At 42.0% G+C, this 18,569-nt stretch overlaps 1 protein-coding gene across 6 annotated transcripts in view; it reads right to left on the bottom strand.

Moving 5' to 3' along the window:
• Positions 1-2,042: 2,042 nt before the first annotated feature.
• The window catches only part of LRCH2 (leucine rich repeats and calponin homology domain containing 2), a 46,120-nt gene continuing 29,593 nt past the window's right edge, over positions 2,043-18,569 (bottom strand). For 4 of the 6 annotated variants that reach the window (XM_048514295.1, XM_048514298.1, XM_048514296.1 and 1 more), the window contains 9 exons: positions 17,678-17,726; positions 17,356-17,472; positions 12,497-12,541; positions 11,322-11,372; positions 10,721-10,778; positions 9,119-9,228; positions 8,473-8,610; positions 8,156-8,233; positions 2,043-6,947 (listed from right to left, as the gene is read on the bottom strand). In XM_048514295.1, the coding sequence (XP_048370252.1) occupies positions 6,828-6,947; positions 8,156-8,233; positions 8,473-8,610; positions 9,119-9,228; positions 10,721-10,778; positions 11,322-11,372; positions 12,497-12,541; positions 17,356-17,472; positions 17,678-17,726 (766 nt within the window). In that variant the 3' untranslated portion in view covers positions 2,043-6,827. The remainder of the gene's footprint in view (positions 6,948-8,155; positions 8,234-8,472; positions 8,611-9,118; positions 9,229-10,720; positions 10,779-11,321; positions 11,373-12,496; positions 12,542-17,355; positions 17,473-17,677; positions 17,727-18,569) is intronic. The other 2 variants (XM_048514297.1, XM_048514301.1) reach the window with 1 other exon arrangement.

The raw sequence follows: 18,569 nt of genomic DNA, 5'->3' as shown, positions 1-18,569 counted from the left end.
AAAAAAAGCGAAACACATACTCGTTCCTGAGGAAAAGTCACACCTGGAGAACTTTCGGAAACTGCAGGGATTCTCTGACCTGATACCGTGGTGAGTTCTGAAGAGGGGGAAATGTGCTTAATTGAGAATCCAACCCAAAGGGAATGTATGCTCAATGCAAAGAAGACCACAAGTGCATACATGGCCATAGATAGCCAACATAAGTTATCTAATCCACAGAGGGCAAAGACTAAGAGTTCACTGGATATTACAAACTGCACGAGTTCACCATGGGAACCTGCATGGGAGAAGGAATTCCTGCTTTCTGCTCCATGCTGTGCTTGGTAGCTGAAACAGTACAAAGGCTATGAAGTGGGGAGAGTATTAATATTTTATTCTGCACACATGCTGGCACCCAACAAAGCAAACAATACTTCCTTCAGCGCTGCCACCCCCCACCCATTTCAAGCCACCAAAAACAGTACAGGGGAGAAGGCAGGAATTCCTCCTTCTCCCACACAGCAGTCCCAATCTGAATAGGGCCCCACTGTGCATTCAGTAATGAGTTGCTACTGGGAACCAGAAGGCGCAGTATACCTGCAAGCCTCCATGTCAAAGTCATGCAGTTTATAATGACTAGTTGGGCTCTAAGTAAGCACTTCTTGTTTTGGAAGATCAGTACTGGAATTAAAGCCCCACAAGTGCATGCCGATTCTCCCTTCTTTGTCAGAGATGTTTTAGGCAAAGAGCAGGAACACACAGTAATTTTCATTTGGCTCATTTTGTTCATTAATGGTTTGCACCAGGATCTGGGAGACCCAGGTTTGAATCCCAATCTTGTCTTGGAAGCTTGCTGGGTGACCTTAGTCTCCCCACAACCAATGCATTTCTGAAAACATTGTACACATAGGCAGGCATGGGCTAAATGTTTCATTGGAGGAGGTCTCCATCCGTCATTCTACCCTTATGGCCCCTCCCAATGCCCAGGGAACAAACCACACACTACAGCATCAAAACAGTTTGATGTGGCCTATTAGGTCCTTACACAGGAGCTGCGTGGCGTAATGGTTAAGTGCTTGCATTGCCACTCACACGGTCAGGAGTTCAAGCCCCCTGTGAGTCAGATATCCTGGCAGCTGGCTCATGATCAACTCAGCCATCCATCCATTACTTGGTCAGTAAATGAGTACCTAGCACATAGCTAGGGGGTAAAGAATAGCCAGGGAAAGCAATGGCAAACTACCCCACAAAAATGGCTTACCTATGAAATCACTGCTTGCAGTGGCACCCCAGGGTCAAACATGACTGAAGGGGAAACTTTACCTTTATTAGGTCCTTAAGGAACAGTAATGCTAATTTTATTCAGATGAGTTATGCTTCTCAATTTAATTAACAGGACATGTTTCTATCTGGCTTTGGCTACTACATCCCAAAACACACGTTCCTAGTACAGAGCTAGAAGAAAGCAATGGCAAATCACCTCTGTCCCTCTTTTGCCTTGAAAACCTTATGGGGTTGCTGTGAATGAGCAGCAACTTGTTCACGCTTTCCACCACCGCCAGCTGAAGTGGCAAGCCTTTAGAGTGTAGGACAGAACAGCTAAGAAGATTATTCCTTTCATATTTACAAGGTTCAAGGCCTTGTAGAAGTCACCAGTAGAAACTGCCCATCTCCAACAACTCTGACCTGTTCAGTCCTCTTTCCAACAGGGGCTCCCTTGCAAGACCGCACTGCCAGGAATTACAGGAAGTGTGGCAAAAACTTCAGGATAGTGACATGAACTGGAGCAAAACATTTCCCAGTTCAAGTAAAAAGGAACAGTTAGCTGCTGAATCTACAGGACCTTTTGCTTTTTGAGTTCATTAAGATTTTTCTTCGGGAAAGCAAATAGTTTAGACTGAACAAGAGCCAGAAAAAAACTTTTTTCAGAAAAAGCTCACCCAATTCACAAATTCGGCTCCAACAGAATTTGCAGCATTATGACAGTACACTACAAACTAGACTGCTTAGTAAGGCCCTACCCGCTTCAAACTACAAAAGAATACAATTTGACTACATAAGCATTATGAAAGAGTTTGAATTTTATACATATAATATGTACATCAGTTTTGAACATGTGGGTCTTATCCATGCAGATTCAATATAAAACTATTTACAAAAGAAAGTTAAACAGCAGGACCATTTTCAATGAATATATACTTGTTGGAAGCTCCAGCAATAAAACAGTCCTGAAAGGAGAGTGCTGAATCATATACAAGAACATGAACAATGAGGGAGGGGGGTATTTTACCGAACATGAATGCAAAGTGAATTTAAATGCAAATAGATATGGCAATATATACACAGAAAAAGTAATAGTCCCTTGCTACTTTTGATTTACTTTCCAAACTGCTGAAATTAGTTTTGCACACATTTACATAAAGCAGCTGCTTTCAGTGTGGTAACAGGTACTGAATTAATCAGAAGGAAGGAAAAATACAAAAGTGAATACAAGAGATCATATTACTTTAAAAAAGAAAGCACACACACGCCCACCCAAATCCTAGGTGTTTTCCCAATTCTACAAGTCTGCAAGTCTTCATAGTCACCCCTCCCCACCAATCCTTTTACAAATGTGCTTATTTGAATCCCCGCCCCCCAGATAGTTGTAGCACTGAGTTTTTAATCATTAGTCTTACATATCATTATCTGGTCCAAAGAAAGAAGACAACTCAACTCTCCATTTAAAAAACCCTGGAATTTGCACAAGGATACATTCACATGGAATTGGTCTCATGTGAACTGAGATTCCTGTGGATGCTTTTTCTACACTCATGATGTAGAAATGAGCCAGGACACTTTTCAGACCACCCCTTGAGAATCAGCAGCAATCCACAGACAACCTGGCACATACAAGGAAGGTATTATTGTCTGTACAAAGGCATTTTTTTTGGAAACACTTTGGGGAGACCAAGGTGACTATGAAAACAGTGTAGAAATATCAGCAAATTTGTGTGCTATGAGTGAACGTCACCAAGATCAGGGTCAGATAAGAAGTGCTGTGCTTGATGATTAAAATGTAATGCAAGGGGAAAAATTCCTACCACACACATCCTTCTTGAATTAAATACTATGATTTTGCACAATTTGCAAAGCCTCCGCAGGGGAAGCAAGGCTTTATAGATCTGTACTTTTTCAGATCTTTCTTAAAAGACAGGATGTCCCCATTGCAAAGTGAAACCTATAAAAAGAACATTTCAAACAAAGGAACAATAAGCAGGTCTAAAATTACCAAGAACAGGGGGGTATTTCTGCACTCCTTGATTTAGCAAAACCAAACAGCCACACTTTAATGCAGAGCAAATTGGGAGGGGGATTTACTCAACAGGGCTCCCTCCTGCTCCCATTTACAATGCCAAGTACATGGTACAGAGCACGAAATATTTTATTTGAATACTTCATCCTAAGTGCTTTTGCGTATGTACTGTTTATTCGGCCTCAAAGAACAACTTTGCCAAATAGAATTTTGATAAGAGCTGTTTTGCAGACCCCTACAGTGCAGCCTTAACCTAGCACTTCCTGTCCCAGAACCCCAAGGATTCCACTTTGGAGTGCATTTGGAAGGGGACAGAGAGAAGACTTTGTATCCAATGAGATATGGTAATGGAGCTCACAGGATTTCCCTCCCAAACCTTTCTTGTTTCAGTCCACTGAGTTGTTCTGTGAAGAGTTGAGTGCCTTCCTGAACAGCACAGGGGGCAAAGTGGGGGTCTGCAGTGGGAAATGAGTATTGTCAAAAATTGTCCCCACCTTTCTAACGATGGAAGAGAAATGGCTAGTAGCTGAAGTCTTAACACAATTCCTGAAGTCTTAACACAATTCCAAGGTCTCTTGAGGAAAGTTATGGCCAACACAACACTGTTGCACTGATTTTAATCCAGAGAATTGGATAAATTCTCAAGACACTGTTCATTCCAATGGATTACTCTAAAGATAAAAAGGAGGGATTTTAGTTACAGAATTGCAAGAGCAGGTCAAGGAAGACTGTCAATTCTATCCTCATGGAAGGAAAACCTTGGTCCACAGTAGTAACTTCTGAATTTCACTAGGTCACAGGAACAATCAGTTTTAAAAAATAAGCTGCTACCAGTAAAAAATATTGCATATTTAGATGTACATGTTGGAATCAAGTAGGTTTGACCTAGCTGGGGAAATAGGAAGGATGCCTTTATGAAGAAAAGGCTTAACACCATCACTGGGTAGTCTGTCCTACATTCCACTCTTCTGAACCCATGATTTGGAAAGGATGACTTCTAAAACAATCTGCAGGAGAAGATGTAATTCCACAGACAATCTCAGCTATATTGCTTGGTTTACTGAGCAACGAAAAAGCAGGGGGTGGGGGGAGGATGCAGCTTTAAATCTTAGGTCAAGATAACAAACCTGCTTAATTTATTACACCTGTGGAGAGCAAAACTGGAAAGGCTCATTGGTGCTCAAACCTAAGGGCACATCCCAAGTTTGCATCTCAACCCCCAGCTGCTCACCCGCCCAGTCTCTGTCCTCTCAGTCATTTATAGTACACTCTTTGTGATGAAGCGCTGTGCAGAAGTAGCTTCTGCCTTGAAGGAGTTGCCAGCAAGGCTGCGGAAAACTGAAGAAGCAGACCAACAGGCCCTGAAACCAACCTGGATCAGGGCACAGTCCACGTAACAGTAGTCAGTCTTTAGTTTTTGTGTGTTGTGATTCATCCCAATTAATTTTCAAAAAGACAGTGCTAACAAAAAAGCAAAACTGATGAGCAGAAGTAGCAATGTATGAGGTATCATCTAAAACAAGTCACTTCTCTTAACAGCTTTTTGATATGCAGTTTGCTGTGCTTTCTCATTGGGCCAAAGGAGGCCATCTACAAAATCAGCCTCACATTCACATCACACTCTTAAACCTGAGCAAGAGGAGCTGAGGTTTACTTGGCACACGTCTAACAAAGCATTCAAGAAGTGAAGGTCGGCCCTCAACTCAGGCTACTGTCGCTGGTTTCAGTCTGCACAGCTGTGCACTGCAACAGCCAAATTCTTCCAATAACAGAAACAAAGCAGGAAGAATATTTTTCCACATCATCTGGGCAAGGAGGAGCTAAAGCTTACTCTGACCAAACAGGCAAACTGCAAAACAAAACAAAACAACTTGTGCCCCTTTAATCTGAGTAAACATCTATAAATAGATGTTTAAAATAGATAATTAACAAAAAGGTTAATTAACAAAAAGGTTAATTCAGCGACCTGGCAATTTGCAATCCACTGTTTCAATACAGGAATGCAACTCAACAAGAAAGGGCAGCCATGGTGGAGAATAACGTCTTAGTACCCAAAGGTTGCTAATTGGCCCAGCATTATAGTTTTAAAAATGACGGGAAATACAGATACAGAATGGATTTGCTGCAAGGATGCCTGAAACACTGATTTGCAACACTGGATTATGACATCCGGTGTTGGAGGAATTGCTCAGGGTCCTACACAAGCAACATTTACAATGGTTCTGAAAACACTGCAAAAAATTGAACTATTCCTGGCTTCCATTTCACCATTCTATGGCATTTCCTCTTATTTAAAAAAAACAACAATAATGTGAAGTTAGGGGCAAGATGTGAAACCCCAACAGTCACAATATAAACCTGAGAATTTTTTTGGCAGTTTTACCCCCAAGCTTGTAAGCTTCCACTCAACCCATTTTCCTCACTCTATAAATCATTGTTCATCCCAGACAAGGAAAATAATTTAAAAAGTGACATCTGTTTGTCCAACAATACATTAAAAAGTGATTAAGTATCAAATTAAATAGGATAAATAAAAGTGTATTTACATTTTCTTTTTTTAAAAAACTCAAACCTAATAAATTTAAACTGTGCAAACTGAAGAACATCCAACACTCAGATGTTAGTCTTTTAAACGTCACTTATTACCAACCTTACCAAAAACCCTAATATTTAAAAATACGCATTGCATCTATTTAGAGACATAAAAAGAATTGCGAAAATGTTTTAAGACTAGTAAAAGTTATCAATTACACAGGCACTTCACATGTAAACAATCTACAGTACAACTGAAAAAAAAATTTGGCACCAACCTAGAATACTGAAAAAACCCACACAACTTTTTCCTTTATACTGTATACTATTCTTTGTCATCATCATACACCAGCTAAACTTTTGGGGATGATACAACAGTAAGAAGTGCAAGAAATGAAAGACGAATCTTTTTGGAATATGGTAAAGACGGACAAGGTGAACGATCATCCGCATTTCCACCAACCACACAGCAGCAGTGATTTGAGAGCTAATTTTCATATCCCATTTTTAGCCTGGGCCTGAGGTACGCACACAACCTGCACAGGAGACTAACGTATATTTTAAGCAATGAATCCATGATCATAGAGAGCCAACAACTGGGCGGGACTCCCCACCCACGTGTGCACCTCTCGTCTTCAATAATGTGTGCTTGAACTCTTAAGAGCCTGGAGCAGTGCAGCATAAGAGAATCCCAGGTTCACCTTTTGTTTTTTTTAAGAAGGGGGGAAAAACAACATCATAAAGTGTTAATGAGAGAATGAAGACCTGGCAAGAGACTGGAGATCTCAAAATCTGATGGCTCTGAGTTCAGTGAACAAGCAGTACAGTTCTTTACTAAGCTGGGCCACTGTCAGTTTGACAGCAAGATTCTACAGAGAGGTCCAAAGTAAGGCTCCACCTACACCACCTGGCTTGAAAAATTTTTTTGATGGCTTGGAGTGTTCCTCTGGAGGAAGCTGGACTGGTTGGCATCAACCCATAGCAACTACATCATGGCAACGTTTGTTCTCTGAGAGTCCTCTTACAGACAGGAAAGTTGCGGTGCTTTAGAAGACGGTATTTCCAAAAGAGCCTGAACTGTGAGTCCAACTTTCACAAGACCTCGTTCTTCCAAAATATGATGAGGCAGGCAAAGTCTCTCCTGTGGAAGGAAAGAATACTAGTCTTAGTATCGGTTGGTGCAGCTGAGTGGATTTTTTTTAGATCCTTATTCCCCAAATCAGAGGTTCACTCATTATTCTACAATCTGTTCCTTTAAAAATATACATCTTGGAGATAGGAAACCTATTTCTGCCCCCATCCAATTAATAACATAAATTTAGAATTTATATAGCTTGTAAAAATACTGGCTACTTTTTACATGCCTACAAAGCAGGACTTCTTTGCATTTTTCCTTTGTGATATAGTGTGTGGTATCCATTCAATCTGACTTTTAATCTTTCTAAGCTTTCAAGAGAAGCCTAGAATGTTTTATAAAATGCCATTCTGCAAGAAATGCAAGTCAGGCACTAATGTCTATACAGAACTATATTCTGCCTTCCAATTATAAAATCTGGCAACACAAGGTGGTGTAGTGGTTAGGGTTGGACTACTAGGATCTGGCTGGTTTGGCTTCAAATCCACGCTAGCCCATGAAGTTTTCTGGAGAGAGGCTGTGGCTCAGTGGAAGAGCCTCTACTTTACATGCAGAAGCTTCCAGGTTCAGTTCGCAGCAACTCTAGTTTAAAAAGGACACAGATGATGCCTGAAACCCTGGGTGGTCACTGCCAGTCTGAGGAGACAATGCAGACTTTAATGGACTGACAATCTGATTCAGTGGAAGTTGATGGCTTGGAGTGTTCTTCTGACCTTGATCTGGTTACTCAATCCTGCTTCACGGGTTAGTTTAAGGATGAAATGGGGACAGAAAACCACATGCATCTAGGGTAGATTAGGCAAAACACAACTGTCCTGAGTATGAACACATTACCAGCTTTATTCACGTTTGGTCAATGGTTCAAACCTGCTGCTTGTTCCTATTCACCTGTCTTTTCTAATGAAGGGGAAGTGAGCAAAGGAAAGATCCAGATGCCAAACTCTAACTTCTATACATTCTATTAGCAGAAGTAATAAAAACAGTCTCACCACCCATCCACCCAGCAGTTCACAGCGGGAAGAGAAAGGCAGGTATGCCTCCACTGTTGCAAGTTATAAAGCTATGACACACATCCTCCAGCTCATCATGGCCAACTCTACTCTTCATCAGGACAGGCTTTTATCCCACTCTGCACTGAGATCTACACAGTTTCTGAAGGGTTCCTACAAAACCAACTCAATGATTGCAGTTAGAAATGTTTTTGACCAAGTTACCTGTGGGACACCCAGTTTCTTGCAAGCATCAAGGAAATTTTCAACATTTCTTCGGCACTTTGCCATACTGAGTTTAGGCTGTTAAAAAGACACAGGTCATCACTGCCATTATTTATCAAGGAAATTGACAGGTATGATTTATACATGTATAAAAGAAGAAGTTCTATCAACTATTCGTAAGAGCCAATATTCCTTGAAAATACTAGTTAAGAATCACATTTGTAGTCATAAGACTACAGGAGGTTTATTTCATATGTGAAAACAGGCTGAAAATTTTCAGTACAAGAAGTCTACTAGAGAATATGCAGCTTACTCACCACAGCTGGTGACGGGACATGAATACTGGCAACAGAGCGTGGTCTTATATGATTGGCTAAATGGCACAGGACTACCCCATCCATCAATGCTGCTCCAATGTCATCTGGCAAAATGACTTTCAACCGTGACTCAAGATTCTGTTTAAAAAAATAAAGTCTGCAGTGAAAATCATGGCCACTGTCATAATGGTTTTAGTGCAGATCAGGTTCAACATTTCCTTCCTCTAACTGTTAATGCACTTCAAATCACTATAGTCACATTGAGTCACAACTGTAAACCACAATTCAATTGACAGCGAATGTGGCTTTTGTTGCTGCTAGCTTCTCTGCTCTCCTCTTTTTGTGTGCAGTGTAAATGCAAACTACAGGTGTAAAAATGCAGGTCTCTAAGCAAACTAAAGCTTGCTTGCCCCTACAAACCAGAATTCTGAAGCAGGGTTAAACAGGAAATACACCACAGGCAATTTAGGTTTTCCACTCAGCAAGACAGGGAGGGGAAGGTGGACAGAACAGGGGAGAACATGGCATGAACAAGCCCCTTTCATGCTTGACATGGCAAATGGACATTCTAGTGGCATGATTTTTAAATACATCCTGCTACTCTGCGAAGTGAGCTATGAATCCATTTTAGACAGAAGAAAGTTACACTGCGTAGCTGTTTTATTTGCTCTCTCTCTTCTCGCAAATGTTCCATTTTCCTTCTCATTGTGAATCCAGGGTCTACAGTGCTGTAGTCCTGACGAGAACGGCCAAAAGCTGCAAGGGGAAAAAAGAAACATGCTTAGCATTTTAAACCACTGGGAAAAAAGCAGAGTGAAAGATAAGAAAACCCCACAGACCATTTCTGTTAAACTCAATAAACAATACAATATCTCAATAGGGTAAAAGGGGAGCCTTTCTGTAATTAGGGTCCACAGATCATTCTGCTTAAAATGACTGTGTGCAAAGCAAGCAAATGCAGCTGTGTTACCTCAGCCACAGCAAGTCCCATTCTTAAACTGCTTAGGATAGCTAAACCTTACATCAGCATACATAAATGCATCCATCTTGAGTCTCAATGAGAACGACAGACTAAAGTACATACCGTATATACTCGGGTATAAGCCGAGTTTTTCAGCCCTGTTTTAAGGCTGAAAAATGCCCTATACACAAGTCCTGCTTACCAGCCGGCTCTTCAGGCCTCTGCCGAGGTTGGGGGCGTGGCCAGGATGACCTCCCTGCGGCTGCAAAAGCCGCTTGTTGCTGCCCTCCCCTGATGTCACTGCCCAAATAAGGAGCTCCCTCCATCTCCCGGCTGGGTTTCTTCCCTCCTTCGGCTTATAAGCAAGTCAATACCTTTCCCCAGGTTTTGGTAGTAAAATTAGGTGCCTCGGCTTATACACGAGTCGGCTTATACACGAGTTTATATGGTAAATATCCCAAGGGCATGCTTGTGCCAAACCACATCAGTGCCTAGCAGCACAGAGTGGGCCAGCATCTGGGGTGCAGCAGGGCTCAGTCAGTTTCCTAAGCCTTTCCAGCCCAGCCACTCCCCTAACGTAGGTGTGGCATTACTCAAGCAACAACCTTGGCATATGTTTTTAAAAGCCCACAGACCTTGGTTGATGAAAAATATAAGTTCTCCCTTCAGCCTGCCCTCAAGGCCTGCTGTAGCTTAGATACCTACCTAAGTGTGCAGTCAATCAAAACTCTCTGGGTATTAGGTGACAGAGTGTAAAGCCTCTTGCTGTATCTTTCCAAACCCATGCTGTGCACACATGAAACCCCACAAAAAAGGTACTCTGCACAAGCAACCACAGGAATGAACATTTTGGCAGCATTGCAAAAGGAAGGGACTCCTTGCTGCCACACTGGCAGTATATCACTGTGGTCACCATGCACACTGTCACAATCCATCTGCACATGGAAGAGCCAGGGAGCTCAATCATAGCTCTGGGTGACACATGTTGCTGCTTACAATGCTCACATCCTTGGCCAAATAATCCCAGCAGAGGAAGAAATCTCCTTTCCCAATGCCTTATCTTATAATAATTTGGTTCTCTTTAAGGTAGTCTGAGCAGCACTTGAATCCTTCCTGAAAGTCTCAGCTTCCATGATTATCTGACATAAAGGTGACTCTCTGAGACATCTACAGCAAGAGATTACTTTGCTTTCATAGCAGTTCCACCACCCTGCCACTTTCCAGTTTTATATTATCAGTTTTCCCATATAACCCTTAAAAAGTCAGACACATGAAATAGTGCCTCACCTGATCTGGGCTTCAATCCGAAGGGGCCATGAGAACCACCATCTGCCCTGTCATAATCCTGTTAGGAAAGAAGAGACAGAAAAGGAAAAGTTAAAAATTTTTGACAGTCCAAAAGGATTGTCATCAATTTCTCATATGACAAACACAGACATTTTTCCATTAGCTTAGTCAAAATTATATGTTTGGAAAGATGCTAGAGTTAAGCTCCCCATCCTTAGAAGGGAAAAGCAACATACACTGGGGATATTTTCACTGGTAGTTTGTCTGCACAAGACCCGCTCCCCTTTTGCTTTCTTGAAGGTGGGTATCCCTTAAATATCCCCCCCCCCAAAAAAAAACCCCAGTTAAGCAATTTTCATAAAGGAAAAGGAGCGTGACTTAAAAATTAGAAGCCTGAAATTGTTTTGCTACTTCTTTCCTACTTTTAAATTGTAGACCACAAGTAAAATACTCCAGACAATTCTTCAAGGGAACTTTTATGGTGCAGTAGTTTCTAGTTTTGCAGAGAGTGGTTTTCAAGTTGGGGTCCACACTGCACCAAGTCAGCAAGCAGGGGGGAAAGCTACTTCAAGTAAACACAGAGAGACACACAGACTTGTACCTCAGACGACACAGGAGACTGTGGGGACACATTAGTATTATCACTGTCTTGCTAAAAAGAAACCAAAAAGATGGAATTATAAAATGGAAGTTATGACTTTTAAAAAGAAAGTCTGGCATGAAATTACAAACACGCATGCATGCCTTTTCCTGTACACGCACAGATATGACCAAACATGCATGCACAGCAAAAAAAAAACAGGACAGTATGTGCATGCTTAACTATATTACAATGTGGAGCTTTCCCTGTAAGAAAAATATTCAGAACTTGGATCCCATTGCAAGCAAAACTCTTTCCTATTACATCTGCCTCTTTAATATTTTTATAGTGGCACAGAGGAAAATCAACAATGTGCCTGTTCAACTGGATTCCATGACCAGCTAGACACCAACTCAGCCCAAAGAAGTTCTACTTGCCAACAATAATAAAATCCAACTGAGCACCCAGAACTTCCTTTTATTTGAAGGAACAAAGCAAGGGGGAACATGCTAAATGACGAAGAACTGCTCCTCTGGAAACCTTAGCACTGTGGAAAAAAACCCTGATCTAGGTATACCAAAACCTCTATCAGTTAGCTTGCAAAGGAGTATGTCAGAGACAGTCAAGTTGCCCCTGGTGATCATTTAGAGAGATTCTTTGCAATGTAACAGGAAGCAAGTAATATTATGAAAATACAGGAATTCTTCATCTGAGGATTCTGCATTTAGCTTTTTTTTTAAAAGCTATTTTAATGTGCAGTTCCAAGTACTAAACACCAGTACACCAGAAGCCAGCAGCTTATGCTGACGTGCTAAAAAAGCAAAACCATGTATCCTCCCTCCCAATGTATGGAAACCATCCTTAAAAGAAGGAACATCTTCAGATACTTCACAAGCAGCTGGGAAAGTGATGTCAAGTAACAGCTAACATATGGTGACCCTGCAGGGTTTTCAAGGCAAGAGATGTTCAGAGGTGGCTTGCCACTGCCTGCCTCTGTGCTGGCTGACAGAGTTCTGAAAGAACTGTGGCTAGGCCATGGTGACCTGGAAGGTGTAATGAGGAGGGATGGGGAATTGAACCTGCTTCACTGCTCTTAAAAGCTACTCCATGCTGACACTACAGAAGTGATCTATAAAGTAGGAATCATACTTTAATGCTTTGGGATCAATTTATATCCTACTATGGTCTGAACTCACCTCTTCATTTTCATTTCCACTTGAACTCTTCCGGGAAGATTTATACTGAAAAACAAACAAACAACTATGCTTCAAAACTGTGCTCAACAGGATGCATTTCATTTAGCATAACTTCCAATCTGGATATCTTCCAAAATACTTCTAATTTTGCCTTCTTCTCAACAAATGCTTTCTTAGGCTTGGGCAGCACATCCTGCATCATTAGGTAGGAGCATCCAAAGATAACAGAAAGAACTGAATCATTTCAAACTGCAGGTGATGGATACTACTTCTGAATGTCCCCCTTTATGAGAAACTCTGCAAGCAAAGAACTAGCACTCAGTGAAAAATATTAATCCAATCCCTTCCTCAAACAGAATAACGTTAAAAAATGTGAAACTTGCCCCTGCTATGCTTTGAACTGGTGAAGTCCAAACTCTTCAAAACTTCTGCACTCATTCTGTTCCATCCCTACATCTGAATAGATTTCCAGTGGGGACAGCTGAACTGCAGCTGCTTCTGAGTATCTCAGAGGAACCACACAATTGAATGTATGGCTAATTCTCAACCAGGAATGAAGGGAGGTGCAAGAGATTAACCACACCTGGTTCTCCTTTCAAGTGACAGGCAGAGATGGGTTTCTGTCTCTCACTTGGAGGTTGAGAACTGCTGGCAGGATGGACATCTTTGCTCATGGTCATATGATATAATTGGACTTTTAAGCACGTTCACACTCCCCCGTTCCTCAATCAAGATACCACCAATTAAAGTGAGGAAGAGGAGTTTCATCTACGTCTGAGAAGAGATAACCTTGTTAGTGAGATTATGACTTTTCTGTAACATCTACAATTGGAATTTAAGGAGATATAAAACTAAAGGACAAGACCACAAATTGTTCAGACTGAGGGATGTTAAAGAGCCTTCATATTAATATTATTTCCTGCTCTTTGTAATGGTTTTTAATGGACTATGGAGTGGGATTTGTTTGTTTTTTCTAAATTGGGAATAAAGTGAATTTGGAAAAAGTGTTAACTGGGCATAACATATTGTTCTTGTTGCTTACCAGTGTAACGTTGTAACTGTAAGATTAAGAACCGAATATTATGGATTAAGAACGGAATATTATAGAACATGAGAGTTCTGCTGAATCAGGAACTTTGCTATTTGTGAGCATTTCAAATACTAATAAAGAAATCTGACATCATGCTTACATTGGACTGCCATCATGTCCCTTATATTCACAATGCCTTGGTCTGAGAAAGGTGCAGTTACCCTATATTTTTATTATTATTACACTTTACCGCAGCGTTTGACGTGGTTGACCACACCCTTTTACTCCACCGTTTGGTCGTCTCGGGGGTGCGAGGCTTGGTCCTTAAATGGATTGCCTCATTTCTCCAGGATTGAAGCCAACAAGGCTTTATTGCAGTGTACCCCAGGGGGCGTTGTTATCCCCGCTGTTATTTAACATCTACAAGCGACCCCTTGCTCAGCTGGTATGGAGTTTTGGACTGATCTGTCATCAATATGCTGATGACGCTCAGCTCATTCTGTTGATGGAGGGGGGAGCGCGGCTCTTCAGCATTGTTTGGAGGCGTTTGCTCGTTGGTTGCACTCGTATGCAGGCTAAAACTGGAATCCACCGGCTATCAGAAGACCCCTTTGCCTGGGCCGGGGGCAGAAAGCTGGGGATTTTCAGCTGCTGGTGTGGGAGGGGGTCTCATTGGCACCAACCTCCTCCGTCCGCAGCCTGGGGGTCCACCTGGATTCGTCTCTTTCAATGGAGACCCAGGTGGCCTATGTAACCCGGGTTGCATTTTTCCATCTTCGGCAGGCCCGGCGACTGGCCCCCTTCCTCTCTCTGCCAGATCTAGCCACAGTGATCCATGCAACGGTCACCTCCAGGTTAGACTATTGTAACTCGCTCTACGTGGGCCTTCCCTTGCGTCTGATCCGGAAATTGAAGCTGGTCCAACATGTGGCAGCTTGTTTGCTCACAGGGGGTGCCTTTAGAGATCACATTCGGCCTGTGTTGCACCGCCTGCATTGGCTTCCAGTTGAGTTCTGAATCACTTTCAAGGTGTTGGTGTTAACCTTTAAGGCTCTACGTGGCCTTGGACCCTCGTACCTTCAGGACTATCTTACCCCACATGTCCCGGTTCGGCCTCTGCATTCGGCAGAGGCCAATCTACTGGTGGTCCCTGGGCCCTCAATGATGCGGCTGGCCTCCACTCGGACCAGAGCCGTAAAGGCTCTGGCCCCGGCCTGGTGGAACTCTCTTCCTCCAGCTGTCTGGGCCCTGCGGGACCTTGGTGAATTCCGCAGGGCCTGTAAGACTGAGTTGTTCCACTGGGCCTTTGGTGGGACCAGCCGCTGATACGGCGCCCTTCGGTAGTCCCCTCTTTGGTGGTCCCCATAACATCTGAGGGACCTACCACCCCCCTCTGGGGGGAGGGTTAGTGACTGGACGCAAGGAATTGTAATTTAGAACGCTGTGTTTTATAAGGGTTTTTTTAGTTGTTTTAATGTTAATAGAGTCATAAGTTTGTACCGTGAATTATTGATGTTTTAAATTGTGCTCTACTTATATGTTGTCAACTGCCCAGAGCCCTTCAGGGGAGGGCGGTATACAAAACTAATAAACAACAACAACAACAACATTTTGAAATAATGAAGCTTCACATCCATCCCAGCTAAACCTAAACACATTCATCTACGTTACCTCTGCTGTTTAAATTCATGGTCAGAATAGAAACCACTCTTTGCCTGGAAAGTTATGTTTGAAACTTAAAAAAGGAATGTGGCCAACTGATACAAAATATTTCTTTGGCGGAGAAGAAAATGACAAACACAGTCAACTTCTCAGAAATATCACTTGAGTGCACTGGGGGAGGGATTCCTTAATGTTCCTCCATGACTAAGTTAAGCAGCTGAGGCAATTTTACTGCCTATTTTTAGAGCTATTTTTTTCTGAGAGCACCCATGACAATGTTGCACTCAGCTTTTGTCCTTGTCATGGCAAACATCAAAATGCACCAGATTCACAACGGAGGACATTCTGTTTTTCAATTCCTTACAAAATGAATGGCACTGAGGATTCACTTAAGGTCGTAATGAAGACAGTGCCACCCTGTGGTATAGTTTTGTCTTCAGATTTAGCTATATTGTCATTTCTGTACTAAAAGGCAATCTCAAAGAAAGCTGATGAGAAATGCCAATATTGGAGACAACCAGGAAATGAGGTCACATACAGGCCAAGAAACTTCCCACCTTCAACATAACCCTGCTTATATGAATGTCTGGCAATGGGGAATTGCTGAGGCAGAGAGAAAAAGAGACACGCCCTTCTCATGCCATCAGAGAGCTCCCTTCCTCCCATTTATGAATCCCCACCACCACTAAGATCAAGGGAGAAGAGAAAACTACCAGGCACCCTTTCATTGTAGATCAATGTATTGGTTATATTTTGACATTTATAACAGTTTTAAATTGCAATAAACTGTATTCGATCTACTTGTTTTGATTGAGAAGATAAAATATATGTGTTACTGGGAAAACAGGTGTGGATCAGTGGCAGAAATACTGTGATCTGCAGAAGGAGCTAGATTATCTAGACCAGGGGTAGGGAACCTGCGGCTCTCCAGATGTTCAGGAACTACAATTCCCATCAGCCCCTACCAGCATGGCCAATTGGCCATGGCCAATTGGCCATGCTGACAGAGGCTGATGGGAATTGTAGTTCCTGAACATCTGGAGAGCCGCAGGTTCCCTACCCCTGATCTAGACCCATTTCAGTCTGGATTCAGGTTTGCCTCTGAGATGAACAGAGCCTTGGTGTTTGCCAGAAGTGTGCACCCCTATAGATTATCCTGGACTTCTTGGCAATTTTTGACACTGTTGATCATGGATATCCTTGTGGACAGTCTGGTTTGGATGAGAGCAGGAACACCATGGTCCAGTTCTGCTCTTATCCAGCCAGCCAGCTCCAGAAAATAGTATTGAGGGATTGTTGTTCAATGACATGGAAGTTTTGAACTAGTAGTTTTTGTACTGAGCATGAACATTGTCCGGGGGGCGGGGGGCGGGGGGAGGGACAGCTTCATAAGAAGATGAGGGGCAAGTTGTTCTTTTTACTCCAAGCCACTTTCAATTATACCAAATCTTAAATGACAACCAGAAGTCTGTTTGCTCACCAAATGCACTGAAATGTGTACTGCTTTTTTTTAAAGGTGCGGAAGTCAAGGCCGAACCACAGAGATTTGCTCCTCAATTGACACAGGCTTAGAAACCCAATTATCCAAGCACTGAAGAATATTCATTCACAGAGCCCTCATTTAATGCAACCTTCAATATCCTAGAAGAGCATTATATTGACTTTCTGAAATAGTATCAGAACTATTTATTATAAGGAAAGACATGCAAAGCTACCTGGAAAACATTTAATAAATCCATTAAATGGCTGTCGAATAACAGCTTGGAATGTATGGCAAGAATTATTTATTTATTTATTCACTATGCCCTACCTTTCTTCCCAATGGAGACAGAAAGCAGGCTATACCATTCTCTTCTCCTCCATTTTATCCTCACAAGAACCCTACAAGGCAGGTTAGGCTGAAAGTGTATGACTGGCCCAAGGTCACCCAGCAGCCTCCATGGCATGACTGAGAATTCAAACCTGGGTTTTCCTCAACAGGTCTGACACTCTTAGCCACAACACCGCACTGGCTCTTCTGGCTGACAGGTAGCTTGCAGTTCTTTGCTTACAGGCAGCTATATCAATCCAGAGCTATACTTCAACTGACGCTTATTGAAACAGTAACCTTATTTATGATACAGACCAGATCAAACGTCACACCTATCACCATAAAGTAGCACCATACCTTGAAATAGTCTCTTCTGATTTGCTTGCTCCGCCTCCTCTCCTCATTCTGCCAGATGACTTGCTGCATGTCTGGCCAATGCTGTTCATCCAACTGGTCCTTCTGATTTTCCAGTGACTGTGGAGAAAGGGAAATAATGTCAACCTGCAACACCAAGTCAGTGCTCTGATCTTTCTAGTAAGAGGTGATCAGTTGAGATGCTCTCTTTTGACCTCCCCTCCCCAAACAACAATACAATAGATCATGATTAAATAACCTGTGCAACAGTCAAGCACAGCAAGTGCTTAAGAGGAATATTGAATGCTTGCACTCATCACATTACCTGCCAGCTGTATGGAGATGATGGAGAATTTGCTTCATCTGCTGAAAGACTATGTGAAAAAAACAAATAATCATTGTTTCATACACTGGATGTTATCCTCCTTTACATAAGCTTCCAATATCAAGACAGACAGCTTGCACTTAGACAAAGCAGACTTCAAATATTTTTATAGCTATATGAACTAGAAACACAGGGCAAAAAAGGAGAAAAACATAAATGAGGTAAGTTGGGCACAGATGACACCACTTCCCCAAAACATTACTTGTAATACTCAAAGAATACAGCAACATAGAACAATCTTGATGATTTTACTGTTTGAAGATAAAAATGTCTTCTTATAATTACAATCAAGAAAAGTCTCCAGTACAGAATTCCAGAACTATATTTCCAAAAGAAGAGATATCTTTGCAGCAGAAAATTTGCATTCATGCCATTGCTTGCCTTTAGATATCCAAAACATGGGTTGTTGGCAGTACCCAGAAATATCAGCTGTTATTAACAAAACACAGAGGCTAGTTGCTTTCTCAAGTACAGAGAACTAAAAAGCCTTGGTTCAATCACTTGTTTGCACACGTTATGCAAACCACAGTTCAGCTTTTAACAGTGAAAACAGAAAATGTTACTGTGCTGCAACTCACTCAGTACTTCTGAAAATCTGTAAACGTGCATCTTCCAAAGGCCTGTTTCTTAAAAGTACATTTGTGCCCTTATTCTCTTCCCTTGAGAGTATTTTTGAAATGCTTGTACTGTGTAGTTTCAGGAGGGCAGCCATGTTGGTCTGTAGTAAAACAGCTAGATTTGTGTCCAGATGCACCTTAAAGACGAACAAGATTTTTTCAGGTATAAGATTCTAAGAGTCAAAGTTCGACATATCTGATGAGTATGTGATGGT

The sequence above is a fragment of the Sphaerodactylus townsendi genome, linkage group LG13 (genome assembly GCF_021028975.2).
Source record: "Sphaerodactylus townsendi isolate TG3544 linkage group LG13, MPM_Stown_v2.3, whole genome shotgun sequence".
NCBI lineage: Eukaryota > Metazoa > Chordata > Lepidosauria > Squamata > Sphaerodactylidae > Sphaerodactylus > Sphaerodactylus townsendi.
The sequence above is the reverse complement of the archived record's forward strand: the minus strand, read 5'-3'. Positions and strand labels throughout refer to the sequence as shown.